A 24,061-nucleotide genomic window follows, 5' to 3' on the forward strand; every position below is an offset into this window, starting at 1 on the left:
CAAACTTCTGTGAGTGTCCGGTGAGAGGGACTGACTGCTGCAGAAGGGACATATCTGGGGAGCTCGGGAATTGGGGTTCCCTGATTGTGACCGCAAGGCCAGTTTGAACTGGCAGAGTCCTGAAGGGTTTGCTGGCAAGAGAGACACAACAAAGCTCACTCTTGCTGAAGCTGAGTGGCAGTACGGTAGCTCCCAGTTTGGGGCGACCCGAGCAAGTCGTCGCACAAACGTGAAAAGAGCAGCCCTGAATAGGACACTGCCAAAGATGGGAGCCTTGAAATGCCACCTACTTTAAAGGTGGTTTATTTACAACGGGACTCGTGATCCCATGACTGCCACTGGCTTATTTCCTTTTCCAAAACCTCAAGGTTTCAAAACAGTCTAAATGTGCAACATGCAAAAAGATAATTGTGTTGGCGGGTGGGGGAGAGAGAGAGAGAGAGCACTGACTGTGCAATTCTTGGAACAAGTTGTTGCTAGCAGTTCGTCCTTAAAATAAAAAGCAGGGTTCTTGTCACTGTCCCCTCCCTGCGTGGTCACAGGCAAAGCAGAGGCACAAAAACGTCCCTGAGCCGTAATCCAGGTGCTGCCTAAACACCATGGTGCTGTAGGTTGCTCTGCCGTAGAGCTAATGCCATATTAGTGGAAGTATATCTCACCCTGTGTGTATTGGACCGGATCGGTGAGCGCTTGCAGCTCCAGCACCTCTGGAAATCAGGCCCTATATTCTTAGAATGTAAAATCTAAGTTGGTCCCATCTGGCGTTTGCCTGGTGCTCTGTTCATTATGAAGGAGATGGTTGGAAAATGCAGTGGACCAAACCTGGAGGCCAGTTTATGCTGCGGTCAGGGAGAAGTAAGCCCCATGTACGTATGGACATTGGGCTGACCAGTGCTGGGGTGGCTGGTCTGCTATGCAGGAAGGAGACCCCTTAGGATAGTAGTGGGAGTTGCAGAGCTGCTTAGGGGGGAACTCAGGAAAATGAGCACTCAGCGTCCTTGTATTAAGGAAGAAAAGAAAATTAAAGGGAGGGGAAGATGAGGGAGGGGGAGGAGAAAGAAGGCAAGAGAGGAATAAAGAAACTGGGGGCGGGGAACCCACACACACAGCTGTGAGGTTGGAAAATATTGCTGTATTTCTCTGGCAGTAAAGAGGCACTGGAAAGCTTTGATTCAAGCTACTGAAAATTCATCACTGGCCCATAAGACCTGGCACAGCGCAAAACCCACTTTGAACCCTTCTTCCCCCCTTTCATGAGATCCGTTTGATAAGGCAAAGAGGGTTTTTTGGTCGCTTACCTCAGTTGCTAACTGACCCTCTAACGCACGGGAGTCCAACTCGTTTTTGGACGGGGGCATGTTTAACTATGGTCAAAGTATAAGTTCAGGCCTATACTATTCCTTGTAGAGATCCTAGAGAATTGACCAGAAATGGAACCTCTCTGTAGAAGTTTAAGATCGGTAGCAGAGAGATCATTCTTTATGAAATGCTGTGGGTTATTTTAAAGTCCCTATAGATTACATCTTTATTAAGTTTGGTCTATAGCAGGGGTGGCCAACCTGTGGCTCCGGAACCACATGCGGCTCTTCAGAAGTTAATATGCGGCTGCTTGTATAGGCACCGACTCCGGGGCTGGAGCTACAGGGGCCAACTTTCCAGTGTGCCGGGGGGGTGCTCACTGCTCAACCCCTGGCTCTGCCCCAGACCCTGCCCACACTCCACCCCTTCCCGCCCCCTCCCCTGAGCCTGCCGTGCCCTCACTCCTTCCCCCTCCTCCCCCCCCGAGCCTCCTGCACGCCGCAAAATAGCTGATCAGGAGGTGCAGGGAAGGAGGGCGAGGCGCTGATCGGCGGAGGTGCTGGGGAAGGGGATAGCTGATGAGGGACTGCCGACGTATTACTGTGGCTCTTTGGCAATGTACATTGGTAAATTCTGGCTCCTTCTCAGGCTCAGGTTGCCCACCCCTGGTCTATAGGGTGTGTGTGTGTGTGTGTGTGTGTGTGTGTGTGTGTACGTGTGTACGTGTGTGTGTGTGTGTACGTGTATGTGTACTGCATTTCATCCTGACTGTTCAGCTTCTGTTCTCCCGTAGGTACATCATGACAAGCGAGTTTACACTGGGGCCAACAGAGACGTTCTTCATAGAACACGATTACTTTGACCTGGATAAGACCAATGTGATCATGTTTGAGCAGAGGATGCTGCCAGCTGTAACGTTTGATGGGAAAGCCATCTTGGAACAGAAGGGGAAAGTTGCCATGGCACCAGGTACCCTGCGGTTTGCGCGTGATAGTCACAGGAGGGGAGTGTGTGTTGAAATTCAGCCCTTCTCTTGGGCACACAGGGGACTCCCTGCTGCTACGTATATTAATGCTCCTGATTAGCTTCGCCCTGGGGGTTCAGATAAATGCGTGCAGTAAACGTTCCGAGCGTGATGATCTCACTGCGCTGGGAGTTCGCCCACATCGCAGACCCTTTAGCGCAGTCTGGGAATATTGACCGGACTGGAAGAGCAGGGGCTGGTGCAAGGCAGGGATGAGGCGAACTGGCAGAGCTGTATGTGTGCGGGATGAGAATGGAGGAGAGGCAGGATTATAACAGAAGTGCTGCATGTCAGGACTGAAGGCCATCAGCAGAGCTGTGTATGGGCTGCTGGGCCATCCCCCGCCTGTGCTGTGCCGGGCTCCAGTCAGTGTTATCGATTCAGCTGCAAACCCCACAGAGAAATGCTGTCAGGCTGGGGAGTGATCACGTGGCTGGGAAACATGTTTGTTTTCTAGCAAAGGAAAATTCCGGCAAAGTCTAACAATCACCTTAAAACACACAGTGGCCTCCTGCGCCCAGCTTGTGCGTGATTAAAAGAAGCAGCAAATCCGGGGAAGTGATGTGCCAAGCCTGTGTTGCTGCAGGGGTATCTCCTCCAATGCCGAGTGTAGCGCTGGCTTCCCCGGGAGCTCTTTGGAGCGCTGTAAAGGTTGTAGCCAAGTGAGGATGATCCACTTGTTGTGTCTGTTGCATAAGTGTTCAAGATGCCTCGTACGAAAAACAACACAGTTAAAGGGAAAATCCGACTGTTCTTTAACACTACTGTAAAAAGACAGCAGGCCAAAACCACACCAATTTTTTTTAAAGCTGTATTTTAACTGTGGCTGAGTATGAAGCTTTGGAAGACAAGGGGTGTGTCTGTCATTTCTCCGCCTCTGTTTAATTCTTTTGTGGCACTTGCCTCCAAAGATCTCAAAGCACTTCACAAATGTCAGTGAACAAAGCTCCGAAACCCCTCTTGTAGCATAGGTCAGCGTCACTATCCCCATTTTACAGATGGGGAAACCGAGGCACTATAGTGAACTGACTTGCCCAAGGTCATGCAGTTTGTCTGGGGCAAAGCCAGAAGTAAAATGCATCCGAGATGACTCCCAGTCCTGTGCTTTAACCACTAGAAAAGCCCTCCTTGTTATAGATTGTTCAGGGCATGTGGAGTCTGCAGTCAGTCAACGCATGGTTTGAGTGGCTGGACATTTAAGGAAATGGGGCCCCCTCTTTCTTTTGCATTCCAGATGGCAACGGCGGCTTATATCGTGCTCTAGTTGACAACAAGATCTTGGATGACATGGAGCGGCGCGGTATCCAGTATATCCATGTGTACTGTGTGGACAATATCCTCGTCAAAATGGCTGATCCCGTCTTCATCGGCTTCTGCGTGTCTAAAGGGGCAGACTGCGGTGCTAAGGTGAGGTGATGCTGACGTTGGACCACTCCCCCAGCGTGCCTGTTCGTGCGTACCAAGGCTCTGGGGTGTGTACCACGGCTCAGCGGGGTTCAGGTGACACCTGTCCATGCAGCTTCCATCTTGATCCCACCGGGAGAGCTGCACCAGTGGTGAATCTTGCATCCAGTTTGTACCATTGTGGGTGCAGATATAAAGCCCTGTGCCCTTTCCGTAAGGTGCCATGGCAATCACGTGCAGATTATTTTATGGGCTTCATCAACTTGCACGGGAAATTACAACCTGGAATTGTTTCTTTTCTAACTCCCTGCTCTTCCTTCAGAGATCCCTCAGAGACCAGGGGCTTGTGTATACTGGGGTGTCTTTTACAAATAGACCAGACTAGATGCTCCCTTAGTGGGGAGTTAGATGGAGCAAAGCTAGCATGTTTTTGTGACAGTACAGCAGCAGGCCCTTGACACTTTGTTGAAAGAGATTTGGGCAGCATGCAATGAAAAGTGTTAACATAGATAAAGATCTTAAAGGAAGTGACTAGAAATATTTTGCATTTCATGTTGGGTCAAATGAAAGGCCCTTGGTAGGACAAATGTGCCGGAGAATACTCTGTTCCCGCTGAGCATTGCTTTTTCTTCCAAATGCTTTGGCTCTTAAACTGGTTGAATACTGTCTAAGAAGCCAGATTCATGAGGGCAAAATGCACCACCAATGCTGCGCTGTCCCCTTTGTTGTGCTGCTATGGCATTTGAAGATCAGCGCTTAGCAGAACCTCACTGCGTGCGAGTTTTCCCACAGGGTTTGCACTAGCCCCCAGCAATGCCAATGGAATCCCTGCCTCCTGGCTGCTCCCTCATCCTCTGTCTTGTGGCTGCAGGTGGTGGAGAAGGCCTATCCCACAGAGCCTGTCGGGGTAGTGTGCCGTGTGGACGGGGTCTATCAGGTGGTGGAATACAGCGAGATCAGCCTAGAGACCGCCCAGATGCGGAGTCCCGATGGGCGGCTGGTGTACAGTGCCGGCAATATCTGCAATCATTTCTTCACGCTCGGCTTCCTCGAGACAGTGGCACAGTAAGTTCCACTGCACCTTCCAGCTTGCTTTTCGGACTGAAAATATACATGGCAGAAACTATCCTGCCGGCTGTGGTTTCTAGGCTTCTGTTATGGGATAATCTCCCCGCCCCCCCTTCTGTGAAAAACAGGTGTATCCTCTCAAGTCCCCAGCACCTTCTTCTACTCACCGGTTGCCCGCACTGGTGTAACCAAATCACCTTAGTTACATCAGTGCAAAAACTCAGTTTAGCTCAATCTGGTAATTACCGAATTCTGCTAAACGGGGGTAATGGCAGCTTAAACCTGTTCAAGGGCACTTACCTTAGGGATTTGCTCTGGTGTCACTGAATCAATTCCAGATCAAGTCAGTGACGCCGGTGCAAGTTTTCTAGTATAGCCAAGCCCTGAGTCTGTCTCTGACTCTACTCTTGTGGAGGGTTCCACCCACTGTTCGGAAGCCAGCCACAAGTGGGGCTGCTCTCCCCTACTGCTCTTCAGTTTGATTTGCCATCTCGTTTGCCGTAGCAGCTCTGGCAGGGACGCGTTGCAGAGTCACCTCGTTCCGTCCCCAGAGAGGGGAGCCAAAGCTCTGCTGTGCTCAGAAGCAGTGTGGGCTGATTAAAGAGCAGCTCTGAAGGAGTCCGGTCATGTCAGTCATCGTCGACGGGCAGGATTTTAATCCTGGTGCTGGGGGAAATGGGTGAGGTCTGTGGGCTCATACATGGCTGAAGAGGTTCTCTTAGTAAGATGCAGGGGAGCAAACCTTCATCATTAGAGCATGGGAACCTTGGCTTCCAGAGGCATTGCTATAGGGGGTTGGTGCTGTTGTTTGCGATGCCCGGGAGAGAGGTAATTCGGAGAAAGCAGCTGTCAGTCAGCTTTGAACCATTTCCTACCCATTGAGTACGATCCAGCAATGGGAGTTAATTCTAATGATCTTGTGTTTCATTGGCTGAGTGTGGCCTGCTTCCAGAGAACTCCACCGCACAGCTCTCCAGCAGGACAAGTTTCTTCACCCCATGTACAGTTCAGTCCAGCTCTTAGTTAAACTTGGCGGCTGGTTGGTTTTATTTCCCCCTCCCCCTTTTGTCCTCTCTCTCCCGGTTGTTATTGCGAATTTGTGCTCTCTGATTGCATGTCAGATCTGGGCATTCCTGTAGCCTGGAGTTCCTGAACCTAAGCAGAATAACTGCCTGATTAGTTTCATATCAGGCCCTGAGCAGGGATGATGGAATCACTGTGGTTACTTCATCTTCTTAAGAAAGTGAACCTACCTGGGCCGACAGGGATTAGGCATGTTTGGGGCTAGACGGAGGGAGAGATCTGCACAGCCCACCAGTGATCTCTGGCAGATTAAGGAGTCGCACCCATGGGTTCCAATGGTTGCATCATAAAGTTAAGGGATGGGGCAGAATTACCGGGCTCTGGCAAGAGTGAGTGTTGCCCCTAGAGTTGGGGAGGGAGGTGTCCAAGGAACCCCTGGGTGCCCCAAAGAGCGATGCTGGCGATTCACTAAGGGGCACTCTTCCCTTGGCCCAGCGCAGTGCTGGGGACACTACGCTGCCGGAGGGCCCCTCTCCTTGGGTGAGATGCAACATTGAGGTTGTTTAATAGGTGGAGACAAATCCAGTGAGCTTTATTTCGTTTCTGTTCAGTCTGGAGTCGGGCAGAGCTTTTTTGGAGGTCAGCGGTAGGTTTGTCTTAATAAGGATCTTTGGCTTTGGCCTGGGCTCACTAAAGAGCCAGTGGAATTAAGGTTCCTGGTCAGATTCCCGCTCTGGCAGTTACTTTTTTAAAAAACTCTTCCTGGAGTTTCAATTGGACACAGAATTCTTCTTCTCTTCCTGCCTACGCGATTGTGCAGTGTTGGTGGCCCAGAACGGCTGCCACGTTTCCCCACAGAGGTGGCTGCATTTCTGTGGTCAGTGAAGTGATCCTTAGGCACAATTTATTTATCTGTTTGTAAAGAGCTTTGGAATGAATGGCACTCAGTAATCCCGAGGTACGGCTAATAGTAGTAATAAGCCGTCTGCTTCTGAGACCTGAGATTTCCCCTGCCCGTGTTTTGGGTATGAAGTAAATGAACCTGGTTTTCCTCCTCTTTCACCCTGGCAGGAAATTTGAGCCCCAGCTGAAGCAGCATGTAGCCATAAAGAAGGTGCCCTACGTCGACGAGGAGGGAAATCTGGTAAAGCCGCTAAAGCCAAACGGGATAAAGCTGGAGAAGTTTGTGTTTGATGTGTTCCAGTTCTCTAAGTTAGTGGCAGACGTCAATCTTTTCCTTCTCAGTCTTCTCTTTGACTGTAGGTTGCAGCACGCCTTTACGGGTAGCGTGGACTTTGAAAGTGACATTGGGGTGGCTGGCGAAAAGACTGCTACCTCTGCTGGGGTCCCCCAATACTGCGATGGCCCAGGCACGGCCAGCGTCCTATTTCACATGCCCTGTTGGGCGTGCTGTGTTCTGGAGCACATAGCCCCAGCACCTGTGAACCTGGCTTTGAATGTCTGCAAATGAATGACTGCACGCTCCACTGGGTGTTCTCTGGTGGCGTGGGTCTTTGTCTCATACGTGGAACAAGGAAATTCCATGCAAAGCCTACATTTGCTAAATTCTCAGCCATGAGGTTGTAAGCCCACAGAAGTCAGGCCATCCAGAATTGCGGTCCCTGTGGCAACTGTGACTCTGTTAGATTTTACACACACATTAAGCCCAGGTATTCAATTAGCACCATATACAGCCGTAACGCACATTATTTAAGGATTGTATGGCCAAGTTACAAATGCTGTTGGAACAATAAATGTTGCCTGACTTTTTAATGCATGTAAAAAATCAGTCTTAATGTAGCATTAATCTGGGGGGGGGAAGGGGGTTGCACTTAATAGCTCAAGGATCTACCATCATTCTTATTCTAAACTCTGTTTTCCTGGGTCTAGAATTCAGCACTAAATCATAGAATATCAGGGTTGGAAGGTATCTCAGGAGGTATCTAGTCCAACCCCCTGCTCAAAGCAGGACCAATCCCCAGACAGTTTTTTTACCCAGTTCCCTAAATAACACCCTCAAGGATTGAGCTCACAACCCTGGGTTTAGCAGGCCAATGCTCAAACCACTGAGCTGTCCCTCCCCTCCCATTGCTGGAGAGTCACTCCAGGTTGAAATATAAATATAAAGGAACCTCGGCCTGAGTGTGGTGGCTTCTTGTTTTTAGATTTTTAAAGCAATTTCTATTAAAGGGATTTAATTTAGGACCGAGCTCTCCGAAGTTTGATCCAGCTGTTTGCGCCATACAGCTGCTTGCACAGTCCATGGAAATCCTGTTTTTTGGGAGCGTTATTTTTTAATAAACAAGTATCCCTGGAGGGCTGCTGACACAAACAAGTCCGTGTGCACTGCCTAGCCCTACTGAGCAACTCGACAAAAATAACCCACTGTACCACGATGGCAAAATAATTCTGCTCCAAAAACAGATCTGAGTTTCAAGCTGTGAAAGGGCTAATTATAAGCGATGATTTTTAACTGTGGCAGAATGCATTGACAGATTGAAATGCAAAAGTATGCAGGTGTTGCTTTGGGGAGATTCTGTTCGCATTTCCCATTACTGAAAAACAGCTCTTTGTAGGATATGTCTACGCAGCCCACGGCAGCGAACCTCCCAGCCTGGCTTAATAGACTCAGGCTAGCAGGGCGGGGGCTAGACAGCTGGGCAGACAGTGATTTGATGTTGCCGCTCACGCTGGAGCTCGGACTCTGAATCCTAGGGTAGGGGTGGGCTTTAGTGCCCAACCTCCAGCCTGAGACACCATGTCAAAGCGCTGTCTACACAGTTGCTCTTAGAGCACTAGCATGATCCCCGACGTGGGTTAGGCGGTTCCTTCCACAGCTGTGTAGACACACACTTAATATTCTGCTTGACTGTTTTGTGCAAGTGGCTTGTTCGTAACCAGGACTAGCGTTGCTGACCCCATCCCCCTCCTAAGGAAAGAAACCTAGTTTACTATGACAGTTTCTCGGTTTAGAAAAACCGGGCTCGGAGTTCAGTTGGACCTGTTGGTTCATAACAGATTTTCATGTGCAGTGTAGCAGGGCTTACCCAGCCTAGCTTCCGGCCTTACTGCTGCCTCTGTTCCCCCTGCTTGTAACCCACCCTCTGGGCTCACGGTCCCTTATTTATCACCCTTCTAGCTGGGGCTTCCCAGCTAGCAGGCTGCTGCACCCTGAAGGAGTCTCTCTCCCCTAGGCCTTCTGCCTGGGAGCTCTGTAGAATTGTCACGTGCTCTCTTCACAACAAACTTCCTGTCCAAACTGCCCTTACGTTCCCCTTTACTCCTGTGCTCCCATCCCATGACCCTTGTATTCATTCACTCTCCACCAGGGGAAGGGGGCTAAGCCTGGCTTCATTCTGCTGGGGCTATGCTACATCAGTGTTACTCAGGGTAAGCCCCCACCCTGTGAAATCTGTAAGTGTCTGTACCATCAAGAGAGGACCCATATTAAGCTTTTTCTCTCTTTCCTGACCCCTCCTCTTCTCTGATAGGAATTTTGTTGCATTTGAAGTTTTGAGGGAAGAGGAGTTCTCCCCGTTAAAAAATGCAGACACAGCCGACACAGACACTCCGACCGCAGCTCGGCGGGCCCTCCTTTCTCAGCATTACCGCTGGGCTCTGAAGGCTGGAGCCAGATTCCTGGATGAAAATGGCAGCAGGATACCAGAGAAACTCAAGTGAGCCCCTCTGTGACATGTTCTGTTGTTTCCCTCCCAGTCGCTACCGAATCTGGGCTGGTTTGTGGCATCTGACGCTGTTGCACGGAATTTGTCACTTCTTGGGGTAGAATTTCCTGCAGTGGTGGGTGTGGTTCTTGTCCTTCCCCAGGCCTTTCATTAACATGCCGCTGGAGATCAATGCTGATGACTGCTCCGGCTGCGTTAGTGATCAGAGCTCACGTGTAAGGGTAAGATTTAGTCACGGGTATTTTTAGTAAAAGTCATGGACAGGTCACGGGCAATAAACAAAAATTCACCGTCCGTGATCTGTCTATGACTTTTACTATAAACACCCCTGACTAAATCTTAGCTGCACCAGCCCTGCTGCGCTGGGGGAGGGGCCCTGGGGTACCACTGCACTCGGGGGGGGTCCGGGTCCCGTCCCAGCAGCCACTGCTCTGGGAGACCCCGGGGCCAGCAGCCCGGGGCTGTCAAGCAGCGGCTGGTGCTGCTGACTGCGGGGCCGCTCGAGCGGCTGGCTGCGGGGCGGCTCCAGCAGCGGCCGGTGTGGCTGGCCCCGGGGTCACCCATGCTGGCCAGTGCAGCTGCGGAATTTCACAGAGATCGTGGAAAGTCACAGAATCTGTGACTTCCGCGACCTCTGTAACAAACACGCAGCCTTAATCGTGGGAGGTGGAATGAGTTCTGGGTGCAGGTCACGGGGCAGCCAGTGTACGGATACCCTTAATGGGGTCGAGACCCCCATAGGCATAAACTCTGGCAGAACCTTCTGCTGACGGAACATCCACCGAGGGCGGAGTTTGCAGCAGTGAAGAGTGCTCACAACCGGAGTTATGCCAAGGTTGTGTAGGGGCCCATGCATCTGCAAATGTCAGGGATGCTGTACGGAAAGGGGGCCTGGCCAAGGCTGTCAAGGAGAGTACTGAGTCAGTAGTTCACCTCCACACCCCCATGGAGCTCTGGCAGGATTTAAAGCTGACCCCCAGGATAGAAATCCTGACACAGGGAACGTTAGCGGCAATACTGCCTTTGTTGCAGTCATTCTTTCTCTTGGCATTAAGGGCTTAGCCAGCACCGCAGAGGTGTAAGTTACCCGATCTGCACCAGCTGTTCTGAACAGGGTCCCAATACTTCTCATTGTATAGCAGTGTTTTTGTTCTGTTGGGTACTAACATCTGGTTGTCAGCTACTATATAACAATCCCCCTTTCAGGTGCTTCCTTTCTCACACTTAATTCACACAAACTTTACCATGGGGGGCGGGGGGGTCTGTTGTTTCATCATCTCATAGTCCAGTAAACCCAGAAACGGTTAATATTAGTTGAAAAGCACATCGTCAAAATCTGTGTGCATTTGTTTCTTTTGATTTGAAGTAGCCAGGAAACGTTAACTCCTCCTATTTACCCATAATCCAGGTTCAAACTGTCACGGGACCTGGGCTTAATCTCTGAATGTAAACTCTCTCTTGCCTCTTTGGTGTAGCCTTTTCTGTTCTGTGAGCTCTCTCAAGGATGCTAGCATTGTACAGACATATAAAGAGAGAGATTAATCCTGTGTTTTATTCTTTAGTTTATCGGGAACTGAAGATCCTCCTGCTGTGTGTGAGATTTCTCCATTAGTGTCTTATTTTGGAGAGGTGAGTATAATTGTCTCTGCAGATATTTTTAATGGGGTGTGTGTGTGTGTGTGTATTTCCTGTTGAAAAAACAGGTTTCTTCACCTTGCAGTTGCTTGGAAATACGGTAATGGTTAGCCGAAGGGGCCTGAGATTCAGGACCTTTTGCCTTATGTTTTTTGGCTGTGCAACTGACTAACTGTATGGCATTGGTTGTATCCCTTAATCTCCATGTGTCTCTGTAAAGTGAGATTTGTAATACCTCCCTCCCTTGGGGCTGTGAGACTTTGATTTATAAATGCTTTGAGATCCTCTGACTAAAAGCTTTCTGGATGTGCAAAATTATGATGATTAATAAATTCATCAGGCCAAATCCTCAGATGGGGTAATTCTGCAAACGAGTTTACATCAGATAAGTATCTCGCCCATAGTGAGCAAATAATACTTAGCAACAACACTGCGTGGTATACGCTCTGCCTTTCGGAGAGACTGGATTTCAGAAGAAATCTGTGGAGTCTTGCTCCTGAAACTGATAGTTTTTGTAGGACAACCTTTTTTTTGGTGGTGGGGAGATTCTTCTTCCCCTCACTACTTACAAAATCATGTGGGAGAGGCTTTCTTTCTGTGTTTCTAGCCAGGGCCTGGTGTGGAAGAAAGGGGAAGCGGCCTAGAATGATATAGCAGCGTGAAGGAGGCAGGCCATACAGCATACAGCTTTATCTGGGATAAGTAGGATAGGAAATAGCCCCACAAGAGCTACTGATGGGACCCAGAGAGCAGCATGGTGAAACAGACTTTTCTCAGGCCTGGTCTATACTAAGAAGATGGGCTGAGCCAGCTGCATTGCTGAGGGATGCGAAAAATCCACACACACCCTCCCCTCCGTGACGTAGCTATGCCAACCTAGCTCCCAGTGTAGACAGTGCAAGGTTGACGGAATTCCTCCATCGACCTAGCTACCACCTCTCAGAGAGGTGGATTACCTACACCTCTGGGAGAAGCCCTCCTGTCAGCATAGGTAGTGTTTGCCCTGTGGCATTTAGGGGTAGACAAGCTCCTAGAGGGTATTTGTAAATACTTAGGTCTTGTCTTAACAAGGGGGAAAAAAAGTGTGTTCTTAATTCATGTTAAGTCACGCAGGACAACTAATTTGAGGCAAAATCCTAGCGAAGACAGAGCAGTTTGTAGTTTTACCCCATGTTCACAGGTTGCGGTAAAGGCAGATGTGTCTATGCTGCTGTGGCAACACCGTAATGTTTTTAGTGCACTAGTTCACGCAGAGCTAGCACATGTGCGTCGTCTATCCCAGCTGGGAATTACTTGTGTCGGCTACTGTGTAGACATAGCTAAAGACTATGAGGGAGCCTAGGGTTAAACTCTTCCTTCTAACACATGTTAACTACAAACTGCCTTGTCTTCACTAGAATTTTGCCTGGAGTTAGTTTCATAGATTCATAGATTCATAGATTATAGGACTGGAAGGGACCTCGAGAGGTCATCGAGTCCAGTCCCCTGCCCGCATGGCAGGACCAAATACTGTCTAGACCATCCCTGATAGACATTTATCTAACCTACTCTTAAATATCTCCAGAGACGGAGATTCCACAACCTCCCTAGGCAATTTGTTCCAGTGTTTAACCACCCTGACAGTTAGGAACTTTTTCCTAATGTCCAACCTAGACCTCCCTTGCTGCAGTTTAAACCCATTGTTTCTGGTTCTATCCTTAGAGGCTAAGGTGAACAAGTTCTCTCCCTCCTCCTTATGACACCCTTTTAGATACCTGAAAACTGCTATCATGTCCCCTCTCAGTCTTCTCTTTTCCAAACTAAACAAACCCAATTCTTTCAGCCTTCCTTCATAGGTCATGTTCTCAAGACCTTTAATCATTCTTGTTGCTCTTCTTTGGACCCTTTCCAATTTCTCCACATCTTTTTTAAAATGCGGCGCCCAGAACTGGACACAGTACTCCAGCTGAGGCCTAACCAGAGCAGAGTAGAGCGGAAGAATGACTTCTCGTGTCTTGCTCACAACACACCTGTTAATGCATCCCAGAATCATGTTTGCTTTTTTTGCAACAGCATCACACTGTTGACTCATATTTAGCTTGTGGTCCACTATAACCCCTAGATCCCTTTCTGCCGTACTCCTTCCTAGACCGTCTTTTCCCATTCTGTATGTGTGAAATTGATTTTTCCTTCCTAAGTGGAGCACTTTGCATTTGTCTTTGTTAAACTTCATCCTGTTTAACTCAGACCATTTCTCCAATTTGTCCAGATCATTTTGAATTATGACCCTGTCCTCCAAAGTAGTTGCAATCCCTCCCAGTTTGGTATCATCCGCAAACTTAATAAGCGTACTTTCTATGCCAATATCTAAGTCGTTGATGAAGATATTGAACAGAGCCGGTCCCAAAACAGACCCCTGCGGTACCCCACTCGTTACGCCTTTCCAGCAGGCTTGGGAACCATTCTTGTTTTAAGGCACTTAGATAAAGTCCAAACATTAGAGATATGCTATAAAGTGCCTTAAACCATGTGTTAACTAACCTGCGTTAAGAACACACCTTCCTTCCTCTTGGAGATGCACCCTTGGAGGTCTGTTGCAAGGGGGTTGAGCTGTGCCATTTCCACTCACTTTACTGGGCACTTGGTGGCTAAGCCCCTTTGCATCACTGTGGAAACACAGGGTTCAGCTTTGTAGCATATTGCAGGGGAAGTTGGGGCTGCTTGTCTGTACTTTGTTTCTTTAGACAGAAAATCTTTAGCCTCCTGGGCTGTGAGTCACCCTTCCCCAGTACTAAATGCACTAAAAATAACAACGTTAACCAAGTCTGATGTGTTTACAACCTAATTGCATGTTGTTTTCCTATATTTTCAGGGTCTGGAGGCACACATGAAGAGCAAAGACTTCTATTCGCCCTTTATACTTGATGAAAGCAAAATAGAAATGCTAGGAGATGCTTGAATGAAGAAAAAATAAAAATCTGGCCATCCGCTCTATGCTGGGATCAGACACTGCTAAACCATTGGCTTTGTTATTAATGATAGAGATAATTGATTGGGTAGCAATTAAGCTGACAAATATATAGAGACATACTCTAATTCTGTTTGCTAACTTTAAAGGCAGCATCTTTACCTCAGCATACGTGTAGGTTCAGGTATGAATGAAGTTATATTTGTGCTCTCAGTTACAAACAGATTTTATTTGTGTATTTGAGCCTTTTCCTTTTATTTTAGAAGAGCCATCGGGACCAAGTCCATCTGCTTTGCAGTTTAACGGGTCTAATTCTCCTCTCACTACTTCTTATTCCCACTGACATGATTGGGAGTTGTGTGTGAATATGAAGATTAATCTGACGCCCAATTCTGTAAAGGGCTGATCACGCTCAAGTCCCATTCCACCTTGCAGGATTGGGCCCTTTCTCCTGAATATCTGGTGGTTGTTGTTGTTGTTTTTTACCTAATCCTGCAAAGATCCCAATTCTGCAATCGTTACTGACGAACAGTGCTCACTCAAGGAGCCCAAATGCACAGAATTGGGGCTTACTTCATTGGGGCTCTTGGTGTGAAGAAGTGTTCCTTAATAAAAGGGTTGCAGAATTGGGAATAAAAGGCTTGCATGTCCAGGAGTCACCTCACCAACAAAATATGAAGGAGATATGCAGGTTAGAGGGATTCTACCTGGCACGCTGCTACATTTTAAGGTGTGATCTAGTCTTTAAAAATCAGTATAAAAATGTTTTTACAACATCCTTCCACTTCTTTTGTCCTGAGGTGAACTTTTTTCCATTTTGCTTTATAGCATATCTCTAATGTTTGGACTTTATCTAAGTGCCTTAAAACAATAATTGGAACAAATCCAGGTGGTAGAGAAAACTATTAAATCCAAAGAGCAAGAACTATTTACTCCCAGCATAAACTATGTAAGCAATAAAACAGCAATAATATGCCTTCACAACCGAGTGGAAGGGTACATGTCCAGTACTCCTGCCTCCCTTGAAGTGTTGTATTACTCTGATTGTCACAACTTCCTTCTTAAAGTTATCTTTAAATAATGTTTAGTGAAAAGTGCAAGATTGAGAACCTGGGTTAACAGAGCATGGGTAGCAAACTGCACCTCAAGCTTGACCTAGAAGAACCACCTGTAAGGATGAGGTGGAAGTGCCTTCTCCTTGGACGCTGCACTCTTTGACACTGTTGTGCTTTGTGATGTGGAATACTAATCCACTGAAATCTGCACTGAGATCACCAAAGTCATTTCATAGTTATAAAAATATACTGAGAGTCTATTGACCAAATACTGCATTTGCAGATGCAGTTCTACAAGTATCTTCATGGTCAGAAACTTGTCACTCGAAGTCCTTTCTCCCCGCCCCCAATAACAGCCATTTTATAAAGCTAAAGAAAGCAATTGGGAAATATATTTAATTTGGATTCTGATATTTCAGCTGCCCCCAACCAGGAAATTGCTGACCTGTTATTAAACATAAACCTTTTTATAAACTAAAAGTTAGAGTGAATTTTTAAAACTCCTGCCTCTGAACTGTACCCAGAATTTTGGTGAAATATAAAAATAGCCTGTAGAGTGACTGTAATTTATGCACTGGGCGCATAATTTCTTAAGAAAGAATCTAAATTTAGTCTGCCAGATTTGCATGTATGAGTTGTATCTGCACATATGAGTTGCAAATGGCTATTTGCACATGCAGATCACTGATTGCATCCCTAATTACTTCATTAGCATGTGTAACTGGTACCTTAAAGATTGATTGTAAATTTGGCACTTGCCTTTGACAGTTCAGTCTATAAACTAAATTGCAGGATTTTCCTGAGGTAATTCTATTGCAGTCAAGTTACTGAATGATAGCTGAAGACAAATCACACAGTATCTCTGTGACTGATGCTTGTTAAGTCAGGCACAGATTTATCTTAAACTTCATTGTGCTCAAAAGATAATTTTTTCCTGCAGAGTTCCTCTGCGCAATGAATACATTTTCTTCAGAGCCTGAATTACAGTTCAGCCCAACACACTTTCATCCCATGAACATGTAGCACCTGATACGGGTTTTTATACTGTGTTTTCAAATAGGAGCTGAATGTTCTTTTCCTGGCTCCTAGTGTCTTAAACTGGAACATTAAAACGGATTTGAAGGGAACTTCTTAAATACTAATTATGTGCATCTGTCACGTCTTGGGTTAAAATAATTCTAGCATTTATGATTAATGACACTTTTTACAAAACAAAGGGAGATCACTCTTTTATGTCTCCCAAAGTTTTCTTGACGACAGTTCTATAATAAAGATATCACTATGATTTCTAGTAGGTTTTCGTCTGTATTTCTTGCATGTGGGTAATACTCTGGTATTTTGTCCTGGATATCCTTGATGTTGCCACTGCTGCTGTGGATAGTATTATTGACGATCTGTTTTAAAGATATCGGCATAGCACACTTTCTTCCAAGATTATGACAGAAACCCAGAAATGGAGCACAGTAGATGAAGTTTGACATTATGGGGGATGTATTTTTCAGCAGAACATTTATTTGTAGTCTCAATTTTTCAGACTTATCAGCTTTAATTTAAAGTAGGATAACAGGCTACGTGGGATGGAGTTAAATTTGGGTCTAAAATAGGTGGTGTGCCTCTTGATAACATACAGCTGAGCTCTAAATTCAGTTTCACAGCTGTTGTTTATATAGAAATTTAAACAAGGTGATAAGTGGAATAACACTTTTACTCTAACATCACACATTAGCAATCACTTTTAAAGGGGGCCCTATTTATGGAACAATCTACAGGAAAATCCTAGTGATTCTTCACAAGTGGCAGATTGGTGATGTCTCTGCTGGTTTGCTGGGCTCTAGTACTTTAATAATCCAAGGAGGATCGTTGTACATCCTCCCATTCCCTCCTCCACCGGTCAGGATGAGTTTCCAAAACGAGCTGAGTTTTTAAACTGCATGACTTGATGATTTATTACCAAAGGAAAATAAACACCTGGAAACTATACCAAATGCTTCAGGACTCTGGGAATTCATTGGTCTTTGTTTCTGTAAAATTTTATAACTACCAGATGAGTTTTTTTATATTTTTCTGTTTTTAATCCTCAAACACTAGACAAAGTTAAGGCTTTCAGTTTTATTTGTAAATCTAGTGACAGATGGTCTCCCACCTAAGTACTAACCAGGCCTGAGATGATTTAGCTTCTGAGATCAGACAAGCATTTTCTGGTAATTTAGTGCTAGTCTGATAGTGGTGAGAAATGAAGTCCACTTGTAGAACTGATAGGACATGGGCAGCTGCAAACTCCCTCTTTCCCCATTGTGCTTCAGACCTGACCTGGAGGGGGGACCTACCTCTAGGGTGTAGAAGATAGGATGATTTTCTGAGGTTACAACTTGGTCTACTGATTATGGTCAATGGTGATGGTAGGCTTTGTCCTGTTGGACTGGACCACTCAGGATAAAATAGTCGTGAAAGAACCAACCCCATTCACATCATCTGCCAAACAGCTGATAGTCAATGTTGGTTTTTGGTCACTGACCTTCAAAGCAGCGAGCTAGATCTGACATCAGGAATCATAACATTCAAAAACCAGTGGGAGAACACTTCAACCTCTCTAACTACTCAGTGACAGACTTGAAGGTGGCAATTTTGCAACAAAAAAACTTCAAAAACAGACTCCAAAGAGAGCCTGCTGAACTTGAATTAATATGCAAATTAGATACAATTAACTTAGGTTTAAACAGAGACTAGGAATGGTTGGGTCATTACACTAATTGAATCTATTTCCCCATGTTAAGTTCTCCTCACACCTTCTATGGGTCATCTCGATTATCACTTCAAAAAATTTTTTCCTCCTGATGATGATAGCTCATCTCAATTGATTGGCCTCTTACAGTTGGCATGACTACTTCCACCTTTTCATGTTCTCTGGATGTATAAATATCTTTCTGTGTGTTCCATTCTATGCATCCGAAGGAGTGGGCTGTAGCCCACGAAAGCTTATGCTCAAATAAATTTGTTAGTCTATATAAACAACAGCTGTGAAACTGAGCATCCAGACACTCCCGGTTGGAAGGCCGAGATAGCAGCAACGGGTACTTTTATGGGTGACACTGCCAGGCTTTGCTATTTCTGGTGCAGAAGGTACTCTAGGATGAGAGAGATAGGTGCCTGAAGTGGGGGTGTATGACGCTGGTCACACCAGCAGGTAAACCTTTTCCACTTTGCCAGATAAGTGGCCCTAGTGGAGGACTTTCTACTGCCAAGTAAGACCTCCCTTACCTGTTCTGAGCACAGAAGCTCCATGGGGTTCAGCCATGAAGCTTCCAGGCTGTGAGGTGGAGGGACTGGAGGTCGGAGTGATGAAGACGACCGTGGTCCTGAATGATCAGGTCGGGGAGGAGTGGCAACGTGATCGGGGCGTCCACCGATAGCTCGAGGTGCGTGATGTACCCATGTTGTCATGGCCACACTGGTGCCACCAGAATTATCTCCACCCTGTCCCTGCAGACCTTGAGTAGGACCTTGTGCATGAGAGGGATTAGGGGAAAGGCACAGAGCAGGCGGCCTCCCCAGGGTAGCAGGAATGCGTCTATGATTGAGCCTGGGCTGTGCTTCTGGAAAGAGCAGAACATTGGGCACTTTCTGTTGCCCCGGGTGGCAAACAAATCAACCTGGGGAAACCCCCACCTTTGGAAGATGGAGTGGATGACATCCGGTCGGATGGACCATTCGTGATTGCGGAAGGACCTGCGAGGTGGTCCGCCAGTGCGTTCTGAACTCCTGGTAGATAGGATGCTTCCAGGTGACTGGAGTGTGCTATGCAGAACTCCCATAGCTGGAGGGCTTCCTGACATAGGGGAGAGGAGCAGGCTCCACCCTGCTTGTTGATGTAAAACATGGCAGTGGTGGTGTCCGTCAGAACTGCCATGCACGGGCCTTGTAGTCAGGCCTGGAAGGTTTGGCATGCTAGTCACACTGCCCTCAGCTCCTTGATATTGATATGGAGTGAGAGCTCGTCCTGCGACCACAGGCTCTGCGTCTGGCGGTCTCCCAAATGCGTGCCCCATTCCAGAGCTGACATGTCCGTTACCAGGAACAAGGAGGGCTGGGGGCTGCTGAAGGGGACTCCTTTTCACGCTCTCTGAGGGTCGAGCCACCATTGGAGGGACTCGAGCACTTGCTCCGACATCGTGACCACTGAGTTTAGGCTGTCATGCCCCGGGCGATAGACCGAAGCAAGACACACCTGGAGTGGCCTGAGCCTCAGCCTGGCGTGCCGGATCACTAAGTGTTGGCTGCCATGTGGCCGAGGAGACTCAGGCATCCCCTTGCTGTGGTGGTGGAGTACTGCCTGAGGTGTTGAATGATGTCTGTCATGGCTTGGAATCGGGACTCTGGCAAAAGCACTCTTGCCTGAACTGAGTCCAACACCGCCCTGATGAACTCTGTTCTTTGGGTCAGTGAGAAGGTTTGACTTGTTCTCGTTGAGGAGGAGACCCAGTCTCTCGAAAGTGGATCTGACTAAATGGACTTGAGACTCCACCTGCTCCCTGGAGCGCCCCCTGAGCAGCCAGTTGTCAAGGTAGGGGTATACCTGCACCTGCCTCCTTCGGAGGAAGGCTGCTATGACCAATATGCACTTGGTGAACACTCAGGGGGCTGTGGACAGGCCGAAGGGAAGGACAGTGAACTGATGTGTTTGTGGTTGACCACAAACCATAGGAATCTTCTGTGTGCAGGCTGAATAGCTATGTGAAAGTATGCGTCTTTTATGTCGAGGGTGGCGTACCAGACTCCCGGATCCAGAGAAGAGGTAATTGTACTGAGGGAGACCATGCGGAACTTCAACTTCACCATGAACTTGTTGAGTCCTCACAGCTCTAGAACGGGTCTGAGACCCCCTCTTGGTTTTGGGGATTAGGAAGTATTGGGAATAGAATCCCTTGCCCCAGAGCTCCTGAGGCACCTCCTCCACTTCTCCTATGACGAGGAGTGTCCATGCCTCCTGGATAAGGAGTTGCTCATGAGAGGGGTCCCTGAAGAGGGATAGGGAAGGAGGGTGGGAGGGAGGGTAGGAGCAGAATTGGAGAAAATATCCCACTTCTACTGTGCGAAGAACCTAGCGGTCTGAAGTTATTTGGGACCAAGCACAGTAGAAGTGGGATAGACGGTTCAAAAAACTTGTGGAAGGATCCGGTACTGAGACAGGTGCTCTGTCCTCAGGCGGACCTTCAAAAGGCCTGCTTTGAGCCTGACGAAGGTTTGGTCGTCCTGTCCCTGCCCAGAATGATGGGAGGCCATGAGCTTGCCATTCCTGCCCCGACGTCTATAAAAATCCTGCCTCGGCCAAGGAGGATATGATCTCTGTTTTTGCGGTCGGGGCTTGAAATGTTTTCGTTGGGTTGCCGCAGTGTGCATACCCAATGACTTCATAGTCGCCCAGGAGTCCTTTAGGCTGTGCAGTCTGGAGCTGTTTGCTCTGAGAATAACCCTGCGCCTTTGAACGGTAGGTCCTGCAGGGTTTGCTGCACCTCAGGGCGGCCCAGATGCTTGTAGCCACGAGCTCCTCCTCATGGCTACCGCAGAGGAAAGAGTGCGGGCAGCCGAGTCTGCAGAGTCTAGCAAGGCCTGCAAGGAGATCTGCGCCACGGCCTTCCCTTCGTCCATAATTGCCGAGAACTCGGCTCTAGAGTCTGTTGGGATCAGCTCCTTAAACTTCCCCATGGAGGCCCGTGAGTTGAAGTTATATCTGCTGAGGATAGTTTGCTGGTTCAGTATCCTCAGCTGCAGGACCCCCGGAGAGTAGACCTTTCTACCGAAAAGGTCCATCCTTTTCGACTCCTTAGATTTAGGGGTTGGCCCCTGCCTCTCCTTCTCATTAACCGCAGCCACTACCAGCGAGCATGGCTGCAGGTGTGAGAATAGGTACTCGTAACCCTTAGAAGGGATGAAATACTTGCACTCCATGCCTCTAGCGGTAGGCGGGATGGATGCAGGAGTCTGCCATAGAGACTTAATGTTGCTCTGGATCGTTTTTATCAGGGGCAGTGCTACCCTGGATGGGTCTTCTGGTGCGAGGATGTCAACCATCGGGTCCTCAGGTTTGACAACCTCCTCTGCCTGCAACCCCATGTTACAGGCGATCCTCCGCAGAAGGTCTTGGTGGGCCCTATGGTCAATCAGTGGAGGACCCAAGGTAGAAGCCCCTGCCACTGCCTTGTCCAGGGACGAAGATGAGGAGGCCAGAAGTGGCACGGGGTCCTCCTGACCCTCCAGCTCTCTAATCTCCTCCTGGTCAGTGCCGGGAGCCTCTGAGGCAACTGCTGTTGCGGTGATAGTAGCCTGGCCCTGCAGTGTGATTTGCACCAGAGTCGACTCAGCGGCGACCCGGACAGGTGGTGGGGCTTCTGCCAACTTCATCTCGGATCCCTGAGGCGTAGGCCTGTCATTGGAAAAACCTCACTCTCAAACCTTATCTACCACTATATACACCAGGGGTTCTCAATCTGGGGGTCGGGACCCATCGGGGGGTCGTGAGGTTATTGCATGGGGGGTCATGAGCTGTCAGCCTCCACCTCAAACCCCACTTTGCCTCCAGCATTTATAATGGTATTAAATATATAAAAAAGTGTTTTTAATTTATAAGGGGGGTTGCATTCAGAGGCTCGCTATGTGAAAGGGGTCACCAGTACAAAAGTTTGAGAACCCCTGATATACACTAACTATACAACTAACTAAGAGTTAAACTACAACTATCAGAAAGTACGCTAAGGGAAGCACTTGCTAGGCGAGCGACTGCGGTTCCAATAAAGGAACTGAGGAGGGGACAGGTCGGCAGGGGCATATATCCAGGGGGCTCCACAGCCGACCCGATGGGAGCTGCTTCGGGAAAACTTTCTGGCGTCTGTGCACGCAACACGCACACACCTAATTGGAATCGATATGAGCAATCACTCAAAAAATATCTTTTACTGGACCAATTTCTGTTGGTGAGAGAGCTAAGCTTTTGAGCTTACACAGAGTTCTTCTTCAGATCTGGGAAACTTAATTAGAGGGTCAGAGCTAAATACGAGGTGGAACAGATTGTTTAGCATAAGTAATATGTTAACATAAATTGAAATATGTTAGTTTAGCATTAATGGTTTCTTCCACCTTCTATTTAATGGTGACATTCTGACTGTTTCCCAGACTTGAAGAAGATCTCGGTGTTGTAGCTTGAAAATGTATCGCTCTCACCAACAGAAGTTTATCCAATAAAAGATATGACCTCATCCACCTTGTCTCTCGTACAAATATTGGGACAGTTTAGCTAGCATATCCCAATTCATGTAATTACATCTTATCCCCCTCCAGTTTCCCTGCAGTTTCAATTAACTATGATTCTTCTTCGCCATGTCCTGTGGTAAATGCTTACATAGCCTTGTGTGCAACTGTTAAACACAGGGCCAGCGTAAGCAAATTTAAAGTCTCCTACAAACCTATGAGATTGTTCTCCCTAGCTGCATGAGCCACGATTTAGTGAGTGATCTTTGCTGCTCCAAATTCCTGCACAATATCAGCCTTGTGGGAGGGGACTCCAGGGCCGCCCGGGAGGGGGGGGGGCAAGTGGGGCAATTTGCCCTGGGCCCCACAGGGGCCCCCATGAGAGTTTTTCGGGGCTCCTGGAACGGGGTCCTTCACTCGCTCCAGGGGCCCCGGAAAACTCTTGCGGGGGCCGGGCCCCTGGAGCTTCTTCCACTCTGGGTCTTTGGGGGCAATTTGGCGGCGGGGGGTCCTTCCGCCCCGGGATCCGCCGCTGAAGTGCCCTGAAGACCCACGGCGGGGGGTCCTTCCGCTCTGGGACCTGACGCCGAAGTGCCCCAATGACCCGCGGTGGGGGGTCCTTCTGCTCCAGGACCTGTCGCCGAAGTGCTGGGTGTTCGGCGGCAATTCGGTGGCGGGGGGCCCCACCGCCGAAGACCCCAGACCCCCTGAATCCTTGGGGCGGCCCTGGGGGACTCACTAATGTGTTCAGGACTAGTGTGTTTGTGAAGGACATTAGAGAGAGTGGGTGGAAGTTCCGTGCTAAGCACTGGTGGGAGTGGGGGAAATTTGCAAAGTGCGCAAGCCAGGGAGGTCATAAGGGGAGCACCGTACTTCCCCAACGGCCTCGAGAGTCAATGTGCTTTTCAAGAACTAGGTATTCTCATGCCAGAGCTTGAAGACAGGACCGCTCAAGTTGTGCCCTGGGGCGCCATGTTGAGCTGCATTGAGGGTTGCCAACCCTCCAGGATTGTCCTGGAGTCTCCAGGAATTAAAGATTAATCTTTAATTAAAGATTATGTCATGTGATGAAACCTCCAGGAATTCGTCCAAAGTTGGTAACCCTAGCTGCATTAGCTGAACTGGCCTTGGTAAAATGGTTGCTGTGCCTCACCCCCACTGTGGCTGCATTGTGATGACAGGTGAAACGATCCCTATCTGTAGCCAAAGGGTGATCAAATTCTGCACTAAGTGCCCTGCCTGGCTGGTGGATGTAGGGTACCACCTGGCCGGTATTTGACTGGCCTGGCCTTTTTTTTTTTTTTTTATGGCTTTGCCAGAAAAATAATTTAATCTGCTGCGGTTTTTTTAAACTGGGTCTAAAGATTTGCATTATTATCACAATACACTGGGATATCTAGTGTTCAAAGTTTCTGTGGCCAGCTGCAGTGTTCCCACCTCCGCAGTTTAAGCGATAAGAGATCAAAACTGTGGGCAATCCAGCAGCCGTGTGCCACCGACACGCAAGCGCACGGCGCGCGGGTGAGAGAGGGCGTGAGTTGTGCGAGAGTGAGGAGGCGTGCGACATTACCCATCTCTTATCTATATGCGTTATCTCTCTGGATACTATAAGTGGCTGTTGAAGGGGGGTTGCGGAGTGGCCTTGTGGTTGGGATTGTGGTAGGCTTGCTTTGGGGGG

The 24,061-nt window shown here is 48.2% G+C and overlaps 1 protein-coding gene across 1 annotated transcript in view; it reads left to right on the plus strand.

The window, feature by feature from the left end:
- Positions 1–16,432, plus strand: part of UAP1L1 (UDP-N-acetylglucosamine pyrophosphorylase 1 like 1) — a 29,406-nt gene extending 12,974 nt beyond the window's left edge. The window contains exons 3-9 of the mRNA XM_005291433.5: positions 2,093–2,268; positions 3,558–3,730; positions 4,599–4,792; positions 6,890–7,030; positions 9,310–9,495; positions 11,067–11,133; positions 13,991–16,432. Of these exons, the coding sequence (XP_005291490.2) occupies positions 2,093–2,268; positions 3,558–3,730; positions 4,599–4,792; positions 6,890–7,030; positions 9,310–9,495; positions 11,067–11,133; positions 13,991–14,077 (1,024 nt within the window). The 3' untranslated portion in view covers positions 14,078–16,432. The remainder of the gene's footprint in view (positions 1–2,092; positions 2,269–3,557; positions 3,731–4,598; positions 4,793–6,889; positions 7,031–9,309; positions 9,496–11,066; positions 11,134–13,990) is intronic.
- The last annotated feature ends 7,629 nt before the right edge of the window (positions 16,433–24,061 follow it).

The sequence above is a fragment of the Chrysemys picta genome, chromosome 18 (assembly GCF_011386835.1).
Source record: "Chrysemys picta bellii isolate R12L10 chromosome 18, ASM1138683v2, whole genome shotgun sequence".
Classification (NCBI taxonomy): Eukaryota; Metazoa; Chordata; order Testudines; family Emydidae; genus Chrysemys; species Chrysemys picta.